The sequence below is a fragment of the Sinohyriopsis cumingii genome, chromosome 19 (genome assembly GCF_028554795.1).
Source record: "Sinohyriopsis cumingii isolate HCF-2022 chromosome 19, ASM2855479v2, whole genome shotgun sequence".
Taxonomy (NCBI): Eukaryota; Metazoa; Mollusca; class Bivalvia; order Unionida; family Unionidae; genus Sinohyriopsis; species Sinohyriopsis cumingii.
The window spans coordinates 40,454,468-40,477,684 of record NC_142979.1 but is presented as its reverse complement, the minus strand read 5'-3'; the positions used below and the strand labels follow the sequence as shown (position 1 = coordinate 40,477,684).

The 23,217-nt window shown below is 34.8% G+C and overlaps 1 protein-coding gene across 1 annotated transcript; it reads left to right on the top strand.

The window, feature by feature from the left end:
- Window positions 1-1,911: 1,911 nt before the first annotated feature.
- On the top strand, window positions 1,912-6,565 carry LOC149775547 (turripeptide Ici9.1-like). The gene is made up of 3 exons (XM_089944481.1): window positions 1,912-2,002; window positions 5,677-5,809; window positions 6,436-6,565. The coding sequence occupies exons 1-3, from the start codon at window positions 1,948-1,950 to the stop codon at window positions 6,500-6,502; spliced, it is 255 nt and encodes an 84-aa protein (XP_089800607.1). The 5' UTR covers window positions 1,912-1,947; the 3' UTR covers window positions 6,503-6,565.
- Window positions 6,566-23,217: the final 16,652 nt, after the last annotated feature.

The window sequence follows — 23,217 nt, the reverse complement described above, 5'->3', positions numbered from 1 at the left end:
AGACCAAGTTCAAGATGTTAAAGAGCAATACCAAATACAAGATGTTAATGAGTAAGGCCAAATAGAAGATGTTAGAGGGAAAGACCGTTTACAAGATGTTAAAGAGCTAAACCAAATACAAGATGTTAAAGAGTAAGACCAATTACACTGTGACACATTGGACAGAGGTGAGACGCAGTGATCCGTTCAGACACTTGGGGCCCCTGTATCGGAAGAGAGTTGTCTCATGATATTACATATTGTAGGTTTGAATTGTTCTACGGTGTTCTTGAGAGTTTCATTACATTCATATAAAAATGAATTAACATGCAGCTTATTAACCCTCTTAAGCCCACGGCCCAGTCCACACGAAATCCCTGCTCAACATCACCACTCCCACTCACCACTGCATAAAACTCAACGAACACCCTCCCCTAAAAAGCCCATAATAAATACGGATTGGGTTGTTATGACTGTTTTTAAAAACTGTGGTTGAATAAATTCTGAATTAAAGAATGTGTCATTGTTCATTTCGCTGGTGGTATCATAGATGCCTCCCGGTAATATCACTATCAGACAATATTCTGCCCCTTTTACCTGCCATTTTTTGTGAGTAGTAACCTTAATTATGACGAAATTGAAAGTCTTAGAATATATGAATAGAGTCAACTTAAATTTAAAACTGCTGCTTTAAGTAAAAGAACCATATAGTGAAACTTTCTTTTCATTCATTTGCAATGAAATTAAAACTAAAAGAAGAAAAAGCAAATTCGCATCGTGCATACTAATCAATAGGCAATTATTTGACCCTTTTATGGGTATAATTATTTTAGATCCATCCATAAGTTCTTTTGCAGTTTATATCGTACACTACATAAACCAACTCTGTGTATCACATGCAGTATATTAACTCTAAAATGCGTATCATCCTGGTTTGATGTTTGCAAAATAGGAGTTAATTAGATCACGATCACATGGCTTACATGCATTTGGTACATACTTATGTCGTGGTCATCTTCAAAATCAAAGGGCAAAGAAAACACTTAAAAGAACCAGTTTTGTCAATAGTTGGAAGTTTGGATCTCACTTAAGTTTATCTCGTCTTCTTAATGCCTTTATAAGATTTAACAAAATTGCCTAATCATAGTCTTGTTGCGCAAACAATTAAAACTTTGTAGCATGCTTTGATGCAGAAACGTAAAGTTTCTTGAAAAGAACAATGACTGGAACATTTTTGTACCTTTGCTGGAATATGTATTTATTATGTGTCAGGTTTAATTTCCATGTTTTTTGTGTCCTCTTCGTCGTTGTCCTGATAAAAGCAGTGAACGAGCCTCGTCTTGTAAAATGTTTTTTCAGAACCCAGCGGAATCAATTGTTTTGGGATTGAACAATGTTCCTTGATGTACGTCGTGGATGGATTATATTTTTCTGTGACAATCGATGACTCTTAGATTCGTTAAAACAAATCCTAGCATCCTGTTAATATCCCTCTGTATTGTTATTTCTATAGAATTTAGGTAACAAATCCCTTTTTTTATTTCTGTAGGAACCAGATAGTAGCCTTTTGTTATTTCCCTAGCATCATTGTAATATTCCTTAATGTATCATTTTCTTGTGTCCCTGGCAGAGCGCTCCATCTAAAATCTGTAAACCCAATGAATAAATCGGTTGCTGTTGAGCCTTAGAAAATAAATATTCTCCCTTCCGCTACATCGTCAGCTGAATAAGCTGAAAATCTTTTGTTTTTGTTTGATAGAAGAACACAATGAAGTATGGACGTACCGATAAACAGGTATATATTGTGGATAGATTTTCTTTTTGACAGTAATCCATTAAACAGAAGTTGTTTGTATATGTATTTATCCACCAGTACAATCTAACGCCAAGAAATCGTGTATATAAGCTAGATTAGAATAGGGACTAGCCAGACCAAGCAGTGTTCCCGTAGCGGCTAGTCAGTTAAAAATGAAGAAAGGTGCATTTATTTTCGTCGTCTGTCTCATGCATTATATCCAGTCAGGTACGTCTTTACATATTACTGACTAATTTTGTTGTTCATATTCATTATAAGATATATTAATCTTTGTTAGGAACTATCCTTTCTGTTTTTGCCCTTATCAGGAGTAACGTATCCGTCGACTTTGTAAAGGTTTTTGGAAAATTCAGTTGTTTCAGTCTTGTCCTGAGTATCAATGAAAGTGAAAGGTTATCCTGAGGAAATAATTTCCCTTGCACTACAATGGAATGAACATGGGCACAACGTTACAACGCAGAAGACTTCATCGTATTTCTCAGATGTAAATATATATAGCCGAGTCGCATACTTATTGTCATAAGTATTGACAATTTAAAACGATGGAAAGAAATGCGTAGTTTAGAGTTGTTTTTATATTTTTATATGTATCTGATAGCGATCAATTCAGTTATTGCTGCAATGTTTGACTGATTGATTGATTCATGCATAGCGTCCCACTATCCTTCTTAACTATATCTTCAATTCGTTTTCTTATCTGCTGATGAACTGTCTATCGGTCTGTATGTCTGTCTCTGGGGAATACAATTCCTCTCAAACATTGCCATTCCTCTCTCTACTATGCATGAAATATGGGATAGATCTCAAACTTTGCCAATCATCTCTCTACTATGTGTGAAATATGGGATAGATCTTAAGAGAAGGCATGTCATGGTGTTATGACAGACCTTCCATCGTAAGTGGAGAGACAGAAATGACCGGCATACAGCTACTGGTTCTCTGCACATTTCTTTTTGGTACGTCATTCTCTTCCATTCTCTCTTTCTCGAAAGACTCAGCGACTTAAATTTGTATTCATTTAAAATATTTTCAGTCACTTCAAAACGATTGCACTCTTTCCGCATCCGCTTGTCACTTTCCTCATTACTATGTGTGCGTGCGTGCGTATGCGCATGTATGTATGTATGTATGTATGTATGTATGTATGTGTGTGTGTGTTTATAACATGGCTTTGGCATAAGGCAATGTGATATGAAAATAGTATGGGTATATCAGTGTGCGTGATTCGCAAATGGCTCATATTGCTTTTATATTCTCCAGATCTAGTTCGAGATGGATTGTCAATTTTCGCCAAATATAAAACAGGAATATAATGATATAATGAGAGAAAAAAATTATTATTTACTACTTAATCAATACTTTATAAATGAAGTAAACATTATACACTTTTATCGTAATCCCTCCACCTTTCCCTGCTCTTATGTGTCTCCTTTCTAAGTTGCCTCTCTTTCTCTCTATCTCTCAATCTATGATGGTACAACCGACAGTTAAACTGATCATCTCAGGATATATATATATATATATATATATATATATATATATATATATAGAGAGAGAGAGAGAGAGAGAGAGAGAGAGAGAGAGAGAGAGAGAGAGAGAGAGAGAGAGAGAGAGATTATCTTACGGTCCGTATCAATTGCTGAGTCTATGAATTGATTTATGTTTTCATATGTTGATTGTTTATTTTTATTAGAGTCCATAAGTAACTCTGGGTATGTGTGTGGTGATCCAATCTCTTTTTGGTTTTTGATAAATATTTTCCGAGCGGGTTTATATTTTGAGCATATATTGAATACGTGGTGTAGATCTTCGGTGGTGTGGCAGTAAAGCAGTTAATGGTTGTTGGTGTGTGTCTTATAAACCTTCCAAAACTGCTTGCTAGTTTAGTTTTTCCAGTTATTATCCTGTTTATGGTTTTCTGTTCTAAATATGTACCCTTAGGTAGCTGTATGTTCCTATCTACATTTTTGGAGGTTTCATGGTGCTTTCTACCTTTGTGGAGGAGTTCCAAAAATCTTGCCATGTTTGGTCTATATATGTTTGTGCGAAGCTTATTGCTTCTGTAGAGCTATAGTTAAGCTTGATAGAGTTTTGATCTCCTAGTTTAGTTTTTGCAACTTTGTCTGCTGTTTCTTTGCCAGAGATTCCAATGTGCGACGGTATCCACATGAGCTCGAGATACACATACGTTCTTGTATGGTAAAACATACGTCATAATGCAGCACGTAATCAATTACTTCTCATACACACATCAATAATTCCGACACATCAATATATATTCCTAATCATGTTATACTAAACAATATCACAATAAGCCGATGAATTTCTTTAGCTTAAAACTTATACAAAGTACACAAATATTCAAATATCCATGCTTTGATATATGCATACATCTATAGTAACTAATCTTACATACTTCATCCATTTCCCAAATTCACAATTCGAGCATGCGTAAATTCTAACATCACGCATTAATAAATGTATTGGGTTTTTATTACAATGAAGTAACATACTAGCGAATTACAAAATTAGTTCTGACCACATGCTAACAATCAACATAATTCTTTACGTAAAACTCAAGCCCATTTTCTCAAATACGCATGAAAATGAAACTTTACAAAGGTAATTCTACATACTAAAAGATGGTAGTAATTAAGTATACATACTACAAATAATTACAATTATGATGCCGTAATACTCTGCAAATAAATGACTGACCCTTTCGAAGCTTTTTCTGTGTTGAAAATATGCCTCTAAGTTTTACCGCCAAATTACGAGTGGCTCTCTCGGAGTAACCTTATATTGCTCGGTAATCTTCCTAGGCGAGACTGACTTTTCATTTACAAGTTCGAATGTATAATTCGCGTCGAATTTTAATCACGCCCTCTATCTCATGTTCTGATTGGATATCGCTGTGGACCGATCTAGTCAAACTTAGTGGAAAATGTCCCTCTCGCTGTCTGTCATGGTAGGGACGTAGGAGAACACGCCTTGTTCCCCACCCAGGAGCATCCCTCTGATCTTAGGACTAAGCTGTAATACATAGGTGTGAAGCGGGAAACCTTTGTCAAATGATGCGTGCGGTAGCCTTTGCCAACTCAAGTTTCCCGGTCTTCTGACTGGTCACGGTAACATTGCGGAAGAAGTTAACACTAGCCTGTGGAAATCTTTTGACATCAAACACATGGCCCCAATAATATATCCAAGACAGTAGATAATAGCTTATACATGACTCTATAGCTGGGGCTTAGCAAACGTGACATGGTACTTGTAGGAGACTCGAACTCAGTTCTTTGTTGTTGCAGTCTTAATTGCATTGAATCTTTATTAGCCGGAACTGAGGTTCGTATACAAGACATTCGGATGTAAATGAGGCATTTCTCACCGCTTCATAGAAAAAAATAATGTTTTAAATAAGTTTTTTCTTTGACTAAACATTCGGCTTTTATTTTTTGGTTATTTTGTGCTATCAATAATATGCACAAAAATGAGCAATCTATAGTAAAAAGCCAATTTTAAGAAAGAGGTTACTCGGTCGTTGGTTTGTTTAACGGTAATTTAATCAAATTATTGGTTATATCATGCCGCGAAAATAAGACTTAAGTGTCTTTATCGAGGACAAACATTCGCATGAAACGTGGTCTGTTCTGGGCGGGTAACTTGAAGCAGCCGTCCTGTCCTTCCTGGGCATGTAACTAGAAAAGACGTCCTAAGACACACCGACTCAGCACCTGGTCTGGAAGAGTAGTAGGGAGCAGCCGATCTGATATCACCTGGGGGTGGCTAAGTGGGGTGGGTAACTTCAAAACTCGCTCTAAACAATATATTGCTTTAAAAAAGTCAACAAAAATAATATTCTTCTGTTTCTCCTCGTCGATCAGGAGTAAGTGCCTTGACACCGGCGGACCACCGATCAAAATGCCGATGCACGTGTTCCAAAATTTACATGCCGTTATGTGCCTCCGACGGGAAGACATACAACAGTGAATGCGTCATGCGATGCAAAGTATGCTTGTAAGTATCGTACCGCTCTTTTGTTATTGCCATTTACTTGGTTAACCATCCTTCCATACGTTATTATTCTAATTGTTATGAATCACTCCGAATATATCGATTTAAACTGAAACCAATCCCCGATTAAGACTAACATAATTTACCTACCTATTTATATAACTTCCAACGAACATATATTTACACGCCTGTTCTTGCGGGGGGCCCCGAGTGGCCGAGTGGTCTAAAGCGCTCTCTGCCATCTCACCTCTGTCTGTGTAGGTTCGAGTTTCGGATTCGGCCAATGTGGGTATGGGAGAAAGCTTGCCAGTAGCTTTTCCTGGGTTCTTCCTCCACCATTAATACTGGCCGCCATGTATAGCCTATCGTGTGCTGAAAAATGGCGTTAATCCCTACAACAATAACTAATCCTGTGTGATAAATGTCTGTCATTACAAATATATATGGCAAAGTTTTGAAACATGTTACGTGTGGAAAGACAATGGTCATTGCAAGGTCCTAATTCCGACATTGTGTACATTTCTTTAACAATAAGAACTCTTATTATAATCCAATTTACAAATCGCGACATGAGTAAGTAGTTTGCAGACTTACTGACCCACTATAATTTCTTTGTTTTTATTTTCCAGAGCCGGAAACGATCCCGAGAGTGTGAAAGTTGTTAATTTTGGATCATGCGAAGGTGAAGCATCTTAATGCCCACGTCATCAAAACGCTGTAGATGCTCTTAAGATGATATTGTCTTATCTTATTTAACACCATAAATAAAAATAAACGCAGCGTTACAATATTGTACTTGCGTGCATTGTGTATACTATTAGCTTAGCTCTGAACTACTTTATATTTCTATATAAAGGACATATGTTCTTAAATGACACACATTTTGTGGTCTTTAACTGTCCAAATAAATTAGCTGAAAAGTATATGGAATGAAAATTAGTTTTAGGGCAAAAATAAACATGATTTTGCATAAACTGGAATGCACTTTAGTCCCGGAATCTGTTAAACATAGTCAAATTATCTTGAGCGCAGTTTTTGAAGAAGTTGTTTGACAGTAAGTCTAAGTTTTGCATCAGCTATAATATTTGATGGTTGATTGACATCATTTGTACGGTTAGCTAGCAGTGAGTGTATAGCACGATGAATATTTCTGCTCTGCCGTATCTTCAGTCAGTTGGGTTTTGAGAATGTATGCATTACAATAGTTGGCAGACGGAAGACCGACAATACATGACGGATGGAGAGACATGTCACAAGTTCACTAGTAGTAAAGCGGTCAATATGGTATAAACGAACAGGAGAATAAGTTTTGACAGTTAACAGAACCTGTATAATTGCATTTTTATTGAAGTGAGAAGCCTAATGCCGGGCTGATATTATATTAACTCTTACAGTGCCTGTGAAAGAGGAGGTAATACAAAAAAATAACAAAAATAAAATAAAAATAAAAATAAAATAAAATAAAATTAAGATCGTATTCATATCCCATCAAATAAAGAGAAGGACGCCATCATTTATTAATTTTGGTACTTACACTCGACTTTATTCAACCTGGTAAAGATGTGTTTATTTTAACCCAAAGCGCGAATCAAGCGCGTCCACTACCCAACTATGTGTAATATTATTCCAGTCATGCTCTATCTTTATACGAGGAAATATTTACTTACGTCTAAACCTGGAATTCTTTAAACGTCATTTGTTTACTGTTTACATTGAACACAGCCTTTACTTCCCGATTTGTCGATATTTTGAATCAAATAGAAGAAAGAAATTGGAAGTAAAGCTTACGAAAACGTATTAACCTAATCTTTAAAGTGTCTCCCCTAAATTTAGCCAACAACATTATCAATGAAAATTTGCACAAATCTATTTTAAGCCGACCCATAAAAGTCACCGATGCTTTTGGGCAATGTAATTTACGTGGAGATAATACGATCAATTTTTTGAATCAAATTATTGTTAGTTTCCTTTTCTTGAAATGTGTGACGCGGAGATACCGTGTTCACGGTTATGGCACTCTAAGCGAGGTTCTATACAGCCCGAGTCTTTACTCGTTTGCAGGAATGGAATTCGGACTGGAGATTAGAGTAGTCAATGATGTGATTATATTTTACATCGGATACTGTGAGGTTGACCGCAAAGTCCCCATTCTGGCTGATGAGGTATTCGTTATACCAACATTGGTTATTATATATTTCGGTAAGAATCAAATGGTTATATCCATGGAACCAATGTCCTTAGAGTCTTGACAGATGAGCCTCAAAGAATCAAATCCTTGTCTCGGCAATATGGAAGATGACATGTGTTATGTATATTTGATTGAATTTATATTTGGTTTAATTTAATTGTTTGTAAGTTTTAAAATAGTTTTAGTTTTAATTTCGTTATGTCAAGGTAATGTAATTTTGTTTACTAGGAATTTGATATTTTTCAGAAATTAGTTTGACTTGACTGTTAGCTATCAACATCGGACTTTGTATCTTGTGTTGACCTAATTACTGGCCTTGATTAAGAATCAAGTAAATAAGTTCTTTTTTAAATTAATTTTTAACGTGTGATGGAAATAGTGTAATCGAGGGTGTACTGGATTGCGTGCCATTAGATTTGTAGATACCTTCTAAACCATTCTAGAATGTGATCTAGTGACCCTCGTCCGGGAATCTGTTTTTGGTCTCAATTTATTGTATGACATGTGTTTATAGAGAAATATGGCAGTTGGGCTTCTACATTCTGGGACGTAAAGATATTCCTTTTGTTGTGATTGTTTGGAGTGATATTTTAACTTTATTCAAATTATTCTGATTCTGAAAGATTAATTCTTTTTGTTCGAAATATTTGTGTGCTCATTCAGACAAAGACATTTATTTAAATTTTATTCGGAAATTCAAATACAGGAATATTATTGACTGTGGAATAATAAAGAACTGTAGACGATAGAGCAAAATCAAGGCTAAAGTGTACGTCATCGCCTTCTATTTTTAATTTTTCAAGGGCACTCGAACTTGAATTCATTAGAACATTTTATTATTCGGACTTCTAAAATTTAATTCGTGGATTATTCTTGGATTATTTTTGGATTTGATTCTTCAAACCCTAAGTTCTTATTTTTTTTCATTTTTTATTGTGTTTTTCCAGGGAAATAACTTATTTGTTTATTTTCTCAAAGCTTGTTGTTTTCACTCGTTTTTTTGTTACTGTTTATTAGAGCCTAAACACGTAACACAAGAATTGGGGCCTCGTCCTGGCATCTTTGAATTTTGGCTAAAAAAGTTCAGAAAACTTTGGGTTTTTAAAATTTGAATTCCCCAGCATTTAAAATCTTGTGTGAAATCAGCATGTTATTTCTAAAATGTCATCAAATGTTGAAGTCTTTCTTTCAAGTCCTACCACGACCAATTAGACCTTTTAAAAAGAGATGAATCAATTCAACTTGCCAGAAATTATGATCTTTCTTAGATTAAGGCTTCCTTAACGAAGCAAGAAATAAAACATAGTGTGGTCCAGTACTTTCTAGAAAAAATGTTTTGGATAAAAGTTCTTTAATTTGTATCGGTACGTCTGTATCAGACTGATATAAAAGTAAAGAAATTATAAGTAAAAGGCAAAATGGAATTGGAGTTGAGGAATGTGGAACTTCAGAAAGATACAGAAGAAAAACAAATGAAGTTGCAATTGGAGAAAGTGAAAGAACAAATGAAATTGGAAAATAGAAAGAACAATGATATTACAGAAAGACTATATACAGATGCAAATGCAATTAGATAAGGAAGAAAAAGAAAGACAAATGCAGTTACAAGAAAAACAAGCGCGTGGTTACAGTATGAGAAAGAAAAGAGAATGAGACAGAAATAAAGAGAAAGACAAACAAATTCAATTACGAAAATAACAAATGCAAAAGGAAAAAAGAGAGAAAGAGAGGGCTTATCAATTTAGAATGAAAGTATTGGAGCTAGGAAGTGAAAAGCACATTCCCACTTCAAATATAAATTTAAGTTTCGATGTTGCAAAGGATATCAGGTGATTGCTCATTTTAGAGAAAAATATGTAGACAAATATTTTCCTTATTTTGAAAAAGTTGCTGAGAATTTGCAATGTCCAAGGAAGAATTGGACTCATTAATTATGATCTATATTTACTGGTAAACCTAGTGATATTTACTGTTCACTGTCATTTCACCAAAGTGGTGACTATGATGTGATTAAGGAATGCATCATAAAGGGTTATAAGTTAGTCCCTGAAGCTTATCGGCAAAAATTCAGAAATTAAAATAAAGCTGGACAAACTCATGTCTAATTTGCTAGAGAAAAAGAAAAATTATTTGATAGATGGTGCTTAGCTAAGAAAGTTGATCAAGAATTTGAAAACCTCAAACAATTTGTATTACTTGAAGAGTTCAAGAACTGTATCCATTGTGAATTAAGACTTATCTTGACGTGCATAAAATCGGAAAATGCTATTTGACTGCTGTTGAGTATTCTTAAACTCGCAAAGTTACTATTGTATCTAAGACTTCCACTCAACAGTTTTCTGGCAGAAAAGTATTTCAGCCTTATACAAACCCATCCAAATCTCTAACTGGCACAACCTTTAAGTATCAAGCTTCAGATATGTTTGACCAAATATGCTTGTCTCTTCCCATACGCACCTATTTTAAGAAGAAAGGACACGTTATTTCTGATTGCGACAAATTGAAAAATAGGCATTTAAATCAAGACAGACCTATTCCAAATGCTCTTATTTCTAAGAGGGCATTGTCACGGTCATGTATTGAAAGCAATACATTTGTTGGGTCTAATAAACCCCAGTCTGATTTTATTATGGAGAATTATGAACCATTCATATAGAAGGGTTCTATATTACTTGTGGGTGATACGGCTAATCCTATCCCTATTTAATTTTTATGGGACACCGGAGCTTTTCAGTCTTTTATTCCCAGGTTACTGGTCCTTTTCTGAGAAGACTTTTTCTGCTGAGATTGTTTATATTCAGGGAGGAAAGTGCAACTTTGTTAATGTTCCTCTCCATTGTGTAAGTTTGTCATCCGACACGTGACGGGATGGCACAGTGACTGTTTAACCTGTTGAGGGCATTCGTTTATTACTAGGCAACGAACTAGCTGGAGTCAAGGTTGTGGTTAATCCACTTGTAACTGACAAGCATTGCTTTGATTAGGAAGTCGATTAAATTGAAAATAAATTCCCCAATTTCTTCCCAGCTTGTTCAGTTACCAGAGCTATGACAAAGAAAGCTCTTGAGAATGGTGTTGATTAGAAAATTATTCCTTTAGCTGACACATGTATAGGCTTTTGATGAGGTCACTTTCACTCCTTGTGTGGATCGATGAAAAGGTATTGATCATAGTGCTCCTCTTTAACTACTCATTAACTTTATCCTAATCAGGATGAAGAACGACAATTACTTGTCATCGAACAGGAAAAAGATCATGAGATCTTCTGTTTGTTTCAAAGGGCCATTAGTAAAACTGAAGCCACGGAAGTTACCGTTCTGTTATTTCATTACAAATGGAATTCTTATGAGAAAATGGAGACCTCCTGCGGTACCTGCTGCTGATGAGTGCTCAGTGAACTATCAAACTAGAGTTCCAAAACCTTACACACAGGAAATAGTATGGGCCACGAAATCCTTTGTCTGGTCATTTAGGGATTACTAAGACCTTTCATAAGATCTTGACTCACTTCTTTTGGCCAAACATCAAATGGGATGCTTGTAAATACTGTAGATTTTGTCATACCTGTCAAATGGTAGCAAAAACCCAATCAGAAAATACATAAGGTTCGTCTACAACATATTCCTGCATTTGACGAACCCTTTAGTAGAATAATGGTAGATTGTGTTGGTCGTTACCTAAGACCAAGTCAGATACCCAATACCTGTTGACCATTATGTGTGTGTCAACAAGGTTTCCAGAGGCAATTCCTTTGAGGAATTTTAAATCTAAAATAATCGTAAAACCTTTGATAAAGTTTTATTATAATCGGGTCATGGATCACATTTAAGGTCTAGAACTTTCCAGCCTATTATGCTTGAATTTTTCATTCAGCACATCAAGTCAAAAAGGAAATTACGGTTTGACAGAACTACATTGTAGAGAACCTTTGAGTTTGATAATAGTGGACCTATGTCTCTCTCGCGTATTGTTCAAATGTTTCTTCAGATTAGATATTACGGCCCTTACAAAGCTAAAACGAAAATGTATGAGTTAAATTATAATATTTGTGCACCTAGGATCTTAATCAATTATATGAGTACCACTATATTGAAAGAGACAGCCAGGGTAAACATACAATTAGTTTAGTTGTACCTGTTCCACTCAGTGAAGACGTAAGTGAAAGAATATCATCGGATTCTACTAATATTTGAGAGACAAATCTTCGGAATTCAAAAATTATGATTGATTCAGGGCAGAAACTTTCACATCTGCAAGAGCAGGAAAGAAATGAACTTAAACAGTTATTATTTGAATCACTTATTTTCAGCTGTTCGAAAAGCAAAGAATGAAGCTGTTCAATTAATTTCTGAGACCTTCCTTTGATGAACAGAGGAATTTCGATAAAACCATTGATTTGATCAATACGTTTGAAGACTCCAAGTTCCGTACAGGACTAAAATCATAAATTGGACGGATGAGACTGTTACTGAACTATGCACTTTCGTCGCAAAATCATTGCAAATATTGTAGTCTGACTTCTGTGGAGAAATTCGTTTTTCTCAAAAGGTCTCAGTGTTATACGGGCTACGGAAAAAAGACACTTTGAATGTGAGTTATAAAAGCCTTTGTCGGTAAATTTAATTTAAGTTTGGCAACTTAAAAAACAAGCAGACACTTGAATCCAAATTTAAAAAAATAATTCAGTTTGTAGCCATCTTATATACAAGTGGTTGCAGATAATTGCATTTCTGACATAAGAAATAAAAACATTACTTACGATTTTATTAGGAATTCAAACCTATCTAAATCAGAAATTTGGGTATTGCAAGATTTCTCTGAAAACAAATCTTTATTTGTAACAAAGAAAGCTGATGAAAATAATGCCTCAGCTGCCATGAACCATTACTAGCATAGTTTGGAAGCAGAACGATATTTAAGTTTTCTAGAACATTATGGACCTTTTTCCAAGCTAATTGATAAAGGGTGAGACATGAACTGATAAATCCTTTGAAGGTGAGTGTTGGACAAAATTAAATTCGACTATTTGTTTCCTAATAATTCATTACCAAAGTAGTTTGATCGTCTTCCTAAATTTTGAAGATTGACACCTTGACACACCTGTGGAAGCTCAACACATAGGCACACCTGTGAAAGCCAGGACGTGACCAAACCAAGTTTTTCCAGGCAAGGGCATTGTTTCATGTTGTGCAAGTGTTACCGAATGGATAGATTTGTATTTAAACCCTTTGGCTCAGACAAAGATGCTATACGCTAAAAATACAGAAGCTTTTATGCTAAAAACTGTATCCTGGATAAAACAGATATTGATAACATTTATACTTACATCGAAAATGATTGGCTGCTTGCAGTAAAATCATGCTTGATAATCCAAAAATAAAACGAACAGATGATGAAATGTTAAATTTACTAGAAAGATGAAATATTTTGTTGTTAATGACAAATATATCTCCATGGAAACGGTAATGCTATTGGGAAGTAATTTGTTCCATATTATGCAAATATTTATATAGGTGTATAAGGAAAAGTAATTCTTTTAGCTCAGCGTATAGCAGTTTGCTATGTTAAGCGTATTGCTGATATTTTCTTTAGTTGGACTCATTCGGAAGAACTAAAGGAGTTGTTTTCATTTTCGTCTCTTTTTCTTTAATTAAGATCCACCATTCATAAATTAATTAAAAAATTTAAATACTAAAATTATCAATGTAGCAATATATCTGAGGACAAAATTTTACAAAGGTAGAGAATGTGGAAACTAGTGTATATTTGAAGGAAACTGACATGTATCAGTCGCTAGATAAAATATTTTTTAATGTAAATCATACATTCAGTATCATTGTTAAGTCCCAAACACAGAGGTCCCTCTTGATATGCAACACCCAACTAGACTTTCATTATGTTTATTCATTGTTTTTCGTACAATTCGGAAAAACGGGGTTGCAAAAATGAATGACATAGTAAAATGAAAACTAAGGTATTAGGAAACACACATACTGGAAACAGGGCATGATAAATTAGTGCGTTCGTTGTTTGTTTAAATAGACGTTCAGTCTCTGTATGAATGAATTCTAGAGAACATTAAAGTCATTTGAAACAAAACAGATTCTGAAGCGTTTGGAACGTACACTTTGGTTACAGCTTAACAACGAAATAATATCATAAGGAACTCTTAGAGAGAGAGCCAAATTACCGAACAGTGCCAGTCTTTGGTGTCTTGAATAAGAATTTAATGGTTCTAAGCTGTGTGATTTTCTAATGATTTCAGACATAGTAAAACCCCTGTAATAGGAAGAATGTTAAACATTAAGCAACCTATTTCCTGTGAAAAGGGAAATATGAGGTGGGTGGTGTATTGGTTAAAGGAGTAAAAAAGTGTGTACAGAAAATTTAAGAAATGTTCTCTTTAATATGTAAATGCGTTTTTGGACAGACGACTAAAGTGACAAATGAAACACGTATTTAAACAGTTTAAAAAAACTGTACCATAAATCATTAGAGAGTGATAGACATTAAAAACACCGTGTACAGACCAAAAGAGGAAAGAAGTAAATATCCCTAATTTTGTACCAGAATAGCATTTCGCCATAGTTAATTTCACTTATTCTGATGCATCGCTCCAAAGTCCGTTCTGTCTAGTATATATACTTGGATATTCTTGAATAGAGACTATCCATGTTATCTTATAATTTGATTTGATTATCCCGCAAGACGTTTAAAAATATTTGGTATTCTTTTTCAAAATAGTTTCTCATGGACTAGGATATCAGTGCAACAATCCTCTTTACGAAATTGGAAGCTTTGTCCAAGTCCACAAAGAGAAGAAGACCAGAAATAGTATTATTTTCTTCTACATGTTGCATTATATCTTAAACAGTTTTTACATTTCCCTTATATATCCCCTATATAACGACCTGAAATTAAACTCGTTCGATCTGGTGTACACGTTTGGGTTAAATGTTTTTAATTTGTTCGCAATAATTACAGATGAGAGTATGTTTTGGTAGCAATGATCAAAGATATAGGTCTCCAGTTTTTTAGTAATAATGTATCGCCATTGCCTCTTTGAATACACGTTAAAAATCCATATTTCTGAGAAGCAGAAAATTCGCCCGTATGAAATTAAAATTTATATACCTAAGAAGAAATAAACTTAAATTTTTCCTAAATAATGTTAGAAATCAATGGAGCTTGGACTGTTATAGATTTTGCATTTTGTAAGACTGAACAGCAGCTCATCACATGCAATTAATGACCTAATTGAACTTTCTCAATTATGTTTAGTTAATTAAAGTTGTGAGTTCAAAAGAATTTTTAAACGTGGCTTCGTTTGCGTCTCTACATTTATAAAAGGATTTTCATAATACCACTTATTGTTATGTCATTTTCGAACCACGACGTTTCTTTAACTTTGGCATGAGTGTTGAGACATTTCTTTTTATTCAAGATGATACATTATTGTTACTTTTTCTTCTTCCGTTATCCACGTGGTTGTAATTCTAATTCTAACGTCTTGTCTAGAATTCAACAATCTTATTTGTATTGATCTGATTTATATGTAGAATATCTCTTGTCTTCCTCCAATTTATTTATTGGATCAATTATGTGTTTTTTGTATGTTCTTCTTTTCATTATCGTCTTGTTTGTATGATGAATAAGCAATGGTAATGTCTTTCATTTCCATCGGTAAAACTTCATAAAAATACTGGTCATCGATAGTACGAACAAATACATGTTGAAAAGGATTAAGACAAAACACAAGTTTATTAAGATTACAACCAAAACAAGTTGAAAACGAAAAAGACCAAACCCAAGTAGAAGAAGAGTAGGATCAAATATAGGTTTATAAAAAGGTAAGGCCAAACAAAACATTGGAAAAGTGAAAGACCAAATTCAGGCTGACAAAGTGTAAGACCAAACACAAAATCAAAACGAGTAAGACCAAATGCAAGTTGAGATTGAGTAGGACCAAATAGAAGTTGGAAAAGAATAAGTCCAAACAACAATTGGAAAAGAGTAATACTAAACAGAGGTTGAAAAAGAGTAAGACCAAATACAAGATGTTAAAACGTAGTACCAAATACAAGATGATAAAGAGTAAGACCAAATACAAGATGTAAAAGAGTAAGACCAAATACAAGATGTTAAAGAGTAAGACCTAATACAAGATGTTAAAGAGTAAAACAAAATACAAGATTTTAGAGTAAGACCAAATATAAGATATTAAAGAGCAAGACCGAATACAAGATGTTAATGAGTAAGACCAGATACAAGATGTTAAAGAGAATGACCAAATACAAGATGTTAAAGAGTTAGACCAAATACAAGATGTTAAAGAGTAATATAATGGCAAGATCATAAAATGTAAATCCAAATACCAGATGTTAAAGAGGAAGACTAAATAAAAGAAGTTAAAAAGTAAGACCAAATACAAGATGTTAAAGAGTAAGACCAAACGCAATCTGAGAATCGGTAGGAACAACTACAGGTTGAAAAAAAGTTAGACCAAAATAAAAGCTGAAAAAGGGTAAGACCAAATACAAGTTGACAAAGAGTGAGACCAAACGCACGTTGAGAAAGAGTAGGACCAAAACGTGTTAAAAAGAGTAAAACCAAATATAGCTTCTAAAAGAGTAGTACCCAACAACGTGCAAATAAACTTATACAAATATATATTTTCACTTAATAAATCAAGTGGGTGACAGAGCAATTACGGTTCGGTTTCTTTATTTTTTGTTGCTAACTTTTAATATGCGGTATGTAAACATCATGTACCGCGTACAACGTATTTTCCTGTGTTTTTATTTAAAGAGTCGCTCTTTCTCACATTCTCTTGGCTGATATATTGGTTGAAAAATAGTAAGACAAAAAAAACAGATTGTCAAAGAGTAGGACCAAAAGAACATGGAACTAACGTATACAAATATTTATTTTAACTCACGTGATTGATACTATTTAAATTATAATGTCGCTAGAATACTTGTGGTAGTCCTATAATTCGACTTTCATTGCATGATTTTCATTTTTAAAGAGGGAGCAAATTCTGCGGAAAATCAGTGTGTATTGAACATGCTGAACTTTCGATAACGTCGGACAATGGCTTCCTCAAACATGGGACACAAATTTCTCGAAATTGCGAACAAATGTTTCCCCAGGCTGAAAGTTACAGCGACGTAGGCAAGCGAGACGAAATTGATATTGTGTCATACGTTTATGCAGTAGCAAGCAAACATACAAGTGGAATTTTTGTAACTAACCTATTACTAAAAGAAATTATGAATAAAGTACACATCGCGCAGCTACGCAGGTGTATTGAAATTACAGATTTCGATGTCACGTATCAGGTATCAAGCAGCCAATGCCTCTCTCACTCAATATAAATTCATTGTACATTTAAGTAATCAAACCAGATCCACGTGGAAAAACAAGGTTTAAGGATTTGGTGTCATTGTATCGGAAGATAATGTTATATTATTATTGTTATAAGGTTTAACGCCATTTTTAGCACGAGATATAAATGGCGGATAAAGAACCCGGGGATAACCCCTGAAGGAATCACCGACCCGCCAAAAGTTACCGGCAAGCTTTCTCACTGTGACACATTGGCCAAGCCCGAGACTCGATCCCACGCAGATAGAGGTGAGACGCAGTGATCCGTAATGGTGAGCGCTTTTGACAATTCAGACACTCGGGGCCCCTGTATCGGAAGAGAGGTGTCGCATGATATTACATATTGTAGGTTTCAATTGTTTTACTGTGTTCTTGAGATTTTCATTACATTCACACAAAAATGAATTAACGTGCAGCTTATTAACCCTCTGAAGCCCACTGCCCCATCCACACGAAACCCTGCTCAACACCGCCACTCCCACCCACCACTGCAGAAAATTCAACATAAACCCTCCCCTTGAAAAGCCTGTAATAAATACGGCTTGGGTTGTTATGACCTTTTAAAAAATGTGGTTGAATACATTCTGAACTAAAAATGTGTCATTGTGTATTTCGCTGGTGGCATTATAGATGCATCCCAATAATGTCACTAGCAGACGATATTCTCCCCATTTTATCTGGTCGATGGGCAACCTGGAAGTTTCTTCTATATGCAAGCACCAACATTGACCATTTTGAACGATACACCATGAAGCAAAATCCCTCAATATCTTTCAAATATTGATACTAACGTAAATCCTGATTTGCCTTCTGTTTATTTATGCATGCTTTGTAATAGTATCTTGAAATTCAACGAACTTATTTCAACTTCCTAACACTATATAAACTGAGCGGTTACTCTGCCAGTATACCACATATATGGCTGCTGATGACTGCTTCGGGATCTGTCTATTGTACTGGGAGGGCACGTGCATCGATTTTGTGCAAGTCTACAGTATTTATGTTCTGTTTCTTGTTTACTGGACAATTTGTATTGACTCTAAAAACAAGGACGAACAAACTGCGCTTTATTATTATTATCATTATTATTATTATTATTATTATTATTATTATTATAATTATCATCTTTTCATCAAGGGGCCCCGAGTGGCCGAGTGGTCTAACGCGCTCTCCGTTACGGATCACTGCGATCTCACCTCTGTCTACGTGGTTTCGAGTCTCGGATTCGACCAATGTGGGTATGTGAGATAGCTTGCCAGTAAGTTCTCGTGGGTCGGTGGTTCTTCCCGGGGTTTTCCCGGGTTCTTCCTCCACCATTAATACTGGCTACCATACATAGCATATCGTGTGCTGAGAAATCGCGTTAAACCCCACGACAACAACAACAACAACATCATCTCTCCTATATGCAAGCACCAACATTGACCATTTTGAACGAGGCACCATGAAGCAAAATCAACCTATATATTTCAAATATTGATACTAACATAAATCCTGATTTGCCTTCTGTTTATTTATGCATGATTTGTAATAGTATTTTGAAATTCAATGAAGTTATTTCAACTTCCTCACACTATATAAACTCAGCGGTGAATCTGCCAATATAGTACAAATATGGCTGCTGATGACTGCTTCGGGATCTATCTATTGTACTTGGGGAGCAAGTGCATCGAATCTTTGCAGGTCTACAGTATTTATGTTTCATATTTTCTGGATAATTTTTATTAGACTCTAAGCACAACGACGAACAAACTGTACATTATCTTATTATTATTATTATTATTATTATTATCTCACCAACGTATGTATAGTGTGATAAAGTGGTCACTTTTCAGAGACGATGGCGCTTTCTTTAACTATATATATATATATATATATATATATATATATATATATATATATATATATATATATATATATATATAAAGAGGAAAACAGCAGTAGCTCTAATGGAACTGAGTTACACGATCATATACAGACGATGGAGCATGTGCATGCTTTTTAGGAGAGACATGCATATTTATCCAAGAATGCGTACGTGTAGCAGAACACATTTCATTTAGTATTCATATCATATCAAATCCATACTTTTTTACTTGAAGAACATTTGTGGACAGGTTGATTTTGAATTTATAATCCTGTCCATGCATTACTATAGAGGATAACCTTTATTCATGGTAGATGCCTTGGCACATGTTGAGCACGCACCTTAGTGGAAAAGATTCATCTCCTTGATTAACTACTGGACTGGAATCTACATCAGATATTTTCAACATCTAGAGTTATTTTATGTAGATTCATCAGTTTAGACGTTTGATAAATGTCTGCCCATCGTGAGTGTACCAGAAAACTTCCTGGGCTTTTTGGGACTCTTCACCATCAAACATACTGGACACCATTTATAGCCTATCTTGTGCTGAAAAATGGCTTTAAACCAACAAATACTAAACTAAAATAGAAAATCATAAGGTGACTTCTCGCAAATTGCTCAGCAGAATATAACAAAAGTTAGCAGAGGCCATTCTGGCATAGGGGGCGCTCACCAGTTATTATGTACTTTTGAGAGAGTGACGCATTCAAGGTGAAGTTGTTTGCATTTAAATCATGAACAGTGGAGCGAATGTTGGCATACCTCTATGATACTTTAATGTAATGTGGCTGACATTTCTTTGCATATTGTATTTTTGGAAATTGTACATGATCTAAGCACACTGATAACTAAAATGACTGCTCCCTTGTGATAAAAATAATCAGCCTGAATAAGTCTAAAGTACACTATCCATAGCAGCTATTAAAATAGGTAAATTTAATTTTGCCAAACTAGACAATACCAGCTTCTGAAAGTGCAATGAATGAATTACCAAATATAAAAAATGTAAAAAAGTTATCAGCTCTTTTTTATACAATATACCTCTGAAGTTCAGGAAGTGAAAATGACGAAGTGGAGCTCGCACTTTTTTGAAAGGTGCATATGCAAAATACGAAACTATAGATCGCCACTATAAAATGCCTTTTTAAGTATGTCAGCTACTTTGTATGAGAGACTACAGATCTTTGTAGACATATTTTTTATTTCTTTCTGTTACTGTATGTCTGAAAATGCTCCGAGATTCCAATGGGTATAATTATTTCAGTTCCATCCAAACGTTCTTTTGCAGCTTAAACCATACACTGCATAGACCAACTGCATGTATCACATGCAATATATTAACCCTAAAATGCGTACCATCCTGGTTTGACGTTTGCAAAATAGGAGTTAATTAGGTCACGATCACATGGCTTACATGCATTTGGTACATACTTATGCCGTGGTCATCTTCGAAATGAAAGGGCAAAGAAAACGCTTAAAAGAACCAGTTTTGTCAATATTTGGAAGTCTGGATCTCACTTACGTTTCTCTAGTGTTCTTATTGCCTTTATAAGATTTAACAAATTTGCCTAATCAGAAAGCTTCTGAGTCTTGTTGCGCAAATAATTAAAACTTTGTCTTGCATGCTTTGATGCAGAAACGTAAAGTTTCTTGAAAAGAACAATGACTGGAATATTTTTGTACCTTTGCTGGAATATGTATTTGTTATGTCTCAGGTTAACTTTCCATGTTTTTTGTGTGTCCTCTTCGTCGTTGTTCTGATGAAAGCAATGAACGAGCCTTGTGCGACAATTCAAGTCAAAAGTGAAATTACGGTCTGACAGAACTGCATTGTACAGAACCTTTGAGTTTGGTAATAGTGAAGTTCTGTCTCTCTCGCTCATTCTTCAAATTTTTCTTCAGATTAAATATCACGGAACTTACAAAGTTAAGAAGAAAATGAATCAGTTCAATGATAATATATGTGCTCCTGGGATCTAACTAATTTATAGGAATACTACTATAATGAACGAGACAGCCAGGTTAAACATACAATTAATTTAGTTGTACCTGTCCCACACATTGAAGACTTAAGTGAAAGAATATCATCGGATTCTACTAATATTAGAGTGACAAATCTTCGGAATTCAGAAAATTGTGAAAGATCTGGACCAGAAACTTTCACATTTGCAAGAGCAAAAATATGAACTTAAACAGTTATTATTTGAATATGAACACTTATTTTAAGCTGTTCGCAATGCAAAATCTTCATTCAGCTGTTAAATTACTTCCTGAAGCTTTTCTCAGATGAACACATGAACTTGGACAAAACCATTGATTTCATCCCTAAGTTTGAAGACTCCAAGTTCCGTACAGGGATTAAAATCATAAATTGGACGGATGAGACTGTTGCTGAACCATGCACTTTCGTGGAATAAGTTTTGCAAATGTTGCAGTCTGACCTCTATGGAGAATACGTTTCTTTCAAAAGGTCTCAGTTTTATACGGACTACGGAAAAAAAAGCGTTTCTCAGTCAATTTAATTTCACCAATTTGGCAACTTAAAAAAAAAACAAGTAGACACTTGAATCCAAATTTTAGAAATTAATTCAGTTTGTAGCCAGCTTGTATACCAGAGGTTGCAGAGAATGCATTTCTGACATAAGAAATAAAAGCATCCCTTACGATTTTATTTGGAATTCAAACCTATCTAAATCAGAAATTTAGGGTTTGCAAGATTTCTCTGAAAACTTATTTCTATTCGTAACAAAGAAAGCTAATAAAAATAATGCCTCACCTCCCATGAACCGTTACTAGCATAGTTATGAAGGAGAACGATAGGGAAGTTTTCTGGAACATTATGGACCTTTTTCCAAGGTAATTGATAAAGATATAGCATTGTGAGTGAGACATGAACTGATAAATGCTTTCAAGGTCTGTTTTGAATACAATTGAATTCAACTACTTGTCTCGTAATAATTAAATGCCAAAGTAGTTTGATCGTCTTCCTAAATTTGACACACCTGTGGAAGCCTGACACATTGACACACCTGTAGAAGCTGGACACCTAGACACACCTGTGAAAGCCAAGACGAGACCAAAGCACGTTTCTCCAGGCAAGCTCATTGTTTGAAGTTGTTCAAGAGAGATGCATCGTATTGCCGAATGGATAGATTTATATTTAAACCCTTTGGCTCAGATAAGATGCTAGACGCAAAAAATACAGAGGCTTTTATGCTAAAAACTGTATCCTGTATAAAACAGATATTGATACAATTTATACTTACATCGAAAAGGATTGGCTGCTTGCCGTAAGATCAGGCTTGAAAATCCGAAAAATAAACGAACGGATGATGAAATGTTAAATTTACTAGAAAGATGAAATATTTTGTTGTTAATGACAAATATATCTCCAAGCAAACGGTACTGCTATTGGTAAGTAGTTGATTCCATGTTATGCAAATATTTATGTAGATGTACGTGGAAAAAATAGTCAATTTAGCTCAACATATACCAGTTTTCTATGTTAAGCGTATTGCTGATATTTTCTTCAGCTGGACTCATTCGGAAGAACTAAAGGAGTTGTTTTCATTTTCGTCTTTTGTTCCTTAATTAGAATCTACCATTCATAAATTAATTAAAAAACGTAAATATTTAAATTATCAATGTAGCAATATACCAGAGGACAAAAGTTTGGAAAGGTTAAGAAAATGTGGAAACTAGTGTGTATTTGAAGGAAACTGACACGTATCAGTTGCTAGATAAAATATTTTTTTATGTAAAGCATAATTTCAGTAGCATTGTTAAGTCCCAAACACAGAGGTCCCGTCTGATATGAAACACCTAACTAGACTTTCATTACGTTTATTCATTGCTTTCAGTACGATTCGGAAAAACGGGGTTGCAAAATGAATGACATAGTAAAATGAAAACTGAGGTATTAGGAAACACACATACTGGAAACAGGCATGAGAAATTAGTGCGTTC

Coding starts and splice junctions, on each gene's coding strand:
- LOC149775547 (XM_089944481.1), top strand. CDS start 1,948: ATGAAGAAAGGTGCATTTATTTTCGTCGTCTGTCTCATGCATTATATC. Junction 2,003..5,676: donor CATGCATTATATCCAGTCAG/GTACGTCTTTAC, acceptor CTCGTCGATCAG/GAGTAAGTGCCTTGACACCG. Junction 5,810..6,435: donor ATGCGATGCAAAGTATGCTT/GTAAGTATCGTA, acceptor TTTATTTTCCAG/AGCCGGAAACGATCCCGAGA.